The following is a 3,204-nucleotide window of genomic DNA, read 5'->3' as shown; positions in this document are numbered from 1 at the left end:
TTAGTTTTTTAAATTTGACTAATACTTTCACTTGAACTTACAACATTCAAACAAAACATCTTTATTTCTTCATTTTCTCCTTTTACTTCCTGCTTTTCATGTGCAGCATTTTACATTTGCAACTCCTGTTTTCAGTATATTAGGAGGTGGAATTGTTCAAATAAGCTATAATATTACACATACTACCAGATACACATGCAGTTATTTTAAATGAACATTATGAGCTATTTCTTTATAATCTCATCTTTTTCATGTTTTTTTCTTCATCATACAACAGTCTAAAATGTATTTCTGGACGTTAGCCTGGTGCTTGTCTCCCTCTAGTGTACTAGAATTGCACATGACGTGCTTAAAAGGGTATTTTTTTCACTGTTAGGCATACTTCTTTAATATCATTTATATTTAGTATTTTTATGGGGTATTTGTCATAGAGGTTTTTAATGTCAAAGAACATCTGGGTGTCAACAGGTTGCTGCTTAGTCATGCTCAGTTTTCATGTCTACAGTTTGCTTCATGATCAGTGGCCCAGTGTGGCGTAATCCAAATAATTTTGTAAGGACTGCATTGAAGATGAAGCTTCCTACTGCTTTGTGCCAGGACAGGGGAGGAGAGCCAGTCTGTGATAGTGATGGTAGTGGTTCAACTAAATTCAACCTTCACAACATAATTTATTGCTCCCATATTAGGTCTAAGGTCATATGGACACTGGCCAACTGTAGGAGGCTGAGCTCAATGTGGATTTAGGGCAAAAAAAGAGATTTTATAAGACAAAGTTAAATAAACACAAACCACTCACATTCATTTTTTATTATTTTATTGTCCTCTAAAAGTTACTTTTAACCAGAATACCATAACTTTATTTAAAGGGATTAACAAATTTAAATAGTTTCTTTCACTAGGCTTTTTTTTTAACATTTGACTTAACATTTGTAAAAACACTGTATGTTTACAGTTTACATGCTGTAATAGATGCCACTGCCAGCCTGCATAAGTCGTTTTCATTTGTTAAAGGTTTTTTCTTCCATTTCTACCTCTTCTGAGCTGGCTGCAAACTCAAAATCTTCATCCCTGTGGGAGGAAAATATAGAGTTCATATGCTCATTGAAAAGTCTATAGCATCTACAAATGTTATACTAAACTGGAAATCAGGTTACAAAGACATCAGCTCAGTGACAGCATGATGGGACACCTGTTCACCAGATATTGAGAGGGTTAAGGACCAAAGATGCTTACCAGTGCAAGCCAATGCCCAATAACTGTCTATTGGACAGAGTCCTACGGAGGCTCATATGTGGTATATTTCTCCCAAATCTCTGTGGCAGAAAGGCATTTGGTGCTTCTCTGACATCAGGACACTTGGCACATATTCGAGACGCCTCCATGGCCCTTCCAAACCTCTGGGGCATGTTCGGTGTTGAGTGTGGTGCCTTGTCATCACTAGGGTCGTTCCCCCGTCCAAAACGCATGGGCATGTTGGCATGCATGTGCAGAGGTTTGGCAGTGGGTGGGTAGAGCCTGATGATGGTTGGGAGGCTGAATTTGCTGGTGGTTGGGGCCACGTGTATGTTGAAGCTCTCGAGAGCTAAACTCCTGCGGATTTCATTTTCTGTCTGGAGACAAACATAGGTTGAATATTCATTTAGTGTGTTTTTTCTAGAGCTGAAATGAAAGTTGATTAATTAGTTTGCAAACGGGCAACATTTGGAACCTGGTAAATATTTTGATAAATTATTAATTATTTTATCCACTTTTTAATTAAAAGTGTAAAATCATTCCCTGGTTCCACCCTCACAGATGTTATGACAGTAAATGACTCAAAGCCAAAGATATCGTCTTACTATTCTGCCTTACAAAAACATCAGAAAAAAACGCCACATTTGAATGAAGTGTTCCCACCCAGTAAAAAGATTAACCAATCAGATCAGTAGCCTCAGCGTCTCAGTGTTCTTACCAGTTTGTGCGGAGGTTGCCTTGCTGTGTGTCTTCCATCATTGCTGCTCAGAAAATGTTTATCACTGTGGACTGATTTGCCTCGAAGGCCTCCCAGCATCAGAAGCGCAGACAGAAGTATTGTTGTCAACATGTTAACAGCAGGAGAGTCCCTCTCTCAGGCCAGCATCAGGACACATAGCTTATTTCCAACAACCCCCCCCCTCCCGTCCTGTGTTATTAAAGACCCGTGGAAACATACGTCACCATGCGTTGTGATAAAGGCATACACGTATATGTGTATAAACTGGTTTACACACATACATCCCCAGCATCACCCTTATTGAAAGTGAACAAATTCCTGACTCAATAATTATCCATGTCTGAAGAATATGTGTGAAACGGTATGTATGGCTAATTAGGCTGCTGAATGAACCAGTTGTTTTTAATTAATGAAAGCAGGAACATAAGATGAGATCATAGCAAAAGAAAAATAGAAACAGGTGTTCGGTAGAAACAGTGAATGGAACTATCATTCATAATCAAGTTCAATAAAAGTTGCATTGTCCAGTTCTACAAAAACAGCATTTTCTTATTGCTGTAGGTTTCACCATTATATGCAGGTTGGTGATGTCAATTAAGACTGAATTCTTTTCTACACGGAGGAGCTGGGAAGAGAAAGTGTGTTTCGATAGAGTGATGGAAGAAAAAACAACTGAAAACACTGAAAAGATTATGTTCTGTAGTGTTTCAGTCATTTTTGGGGCATTTAGCAGCCAGTTGTTTGTTGAGTTTGATTCTTTTCTATATTTTGCTCTGAACAGTTAAAATAATTCCAAATAGAAATAGGTCAACATGACAAGATGTGTAATTTCAAGCCAGTTCAGTTTGTAATTGTTCAGATTTAATTGTAGAGAATTTTAGATAGAAATGTGTGTTTGCGTTGATACAATTGCAGCCAAAATATGAAAATTAGCCACTATTTCTCTGTTCTTAATAATAATAACCATAATTTCACATCATCACATCATTTTCTTTTTAATGGTGTAATGTGAAACATAAAGTGTGGTTGAACCTGAACAGCTTTATCGTACCATTATCATTAAAGTATTTACCCCCAGGGGTCTTTTCATTGGACGGTCCATGTCTAACAATCGCCCAGACCTTTCAACCTCCATGTCTCCAGTTTGTTATTCAGGCTTCATTGTTATAAATTTGAAGTCTCCAAGCCCAACCTCAGTTATCAGACTTGACAAAGCCCCTCCAGAGGCACAG

General features: G+C 37.9%; 1 protein-coding gene across 1 annotated transcript; it reads right to left on the bottom strand.

Annotated features, from left to right (window-relative positions):
- Positions 1–998: 998 nt before the first annotated feature.
- npvf (neuropeptide VF precursor) lies at positions 999–2,083 on the bottom strand. The gene is made up of 3 exons (XM_026300705.1): positions 1,952–2,083; positions 1,234–1,610; positions 999–1,068 (listed from the first exon to the last, which is right to left on the bottom strand). Exons 1-3 carry the CDS (start codon positions 2,081–2,083, stop codon positions 999–1,001), a joined length of 579 nt encoding a protein of 192 aa, XP_026156490.1.
- Between the last annotated feature and the right edge of the window lie 1,121 nt (positions 2,084–3,204).

Source organism: Mastacembelus armatus, chromosome 11, assembly GCF_900324485.2.
Source record: "Mastacembelus armatus chromosome 11, fMasArm1.2, whole genome shotgun sequence".
Lineage (NCBI taxonomy): Eukaryota > Metazoa > Chordata > Actinopteri > Synbranchiformes > Mastacembelidae > Mastacembelus > Mastacembelus armatus.
The sequence above is the reverse complement of the archived record's forward strand: the minus strand, read 5'-3'. Positions and strand labels throughout refer to the sequence as shown.

Coding starts and splice junctions, on each gene's coding strand:
- npvf (XM_026300705.1), bottom strand. CDS start 2,083: ATGTTGACAACAATACTTCTGTCTGCGCTTCTGATGCTGGGAGGCCTT. Junction 1,611..1,951: donor GGCAACCTCCGCACAAACTG/GTAAGAACACTG, acceptor GTTTGTCTCCAG/ACAGAAAATGAAATCCGCAG. Junction 1,069..1,233: donor TTGGGCATTGGCTTGCACTG/GTAAGCATCTTT, acceptor TTCCTCCCACAG/GGATGAAGATTTTGAGTTTG.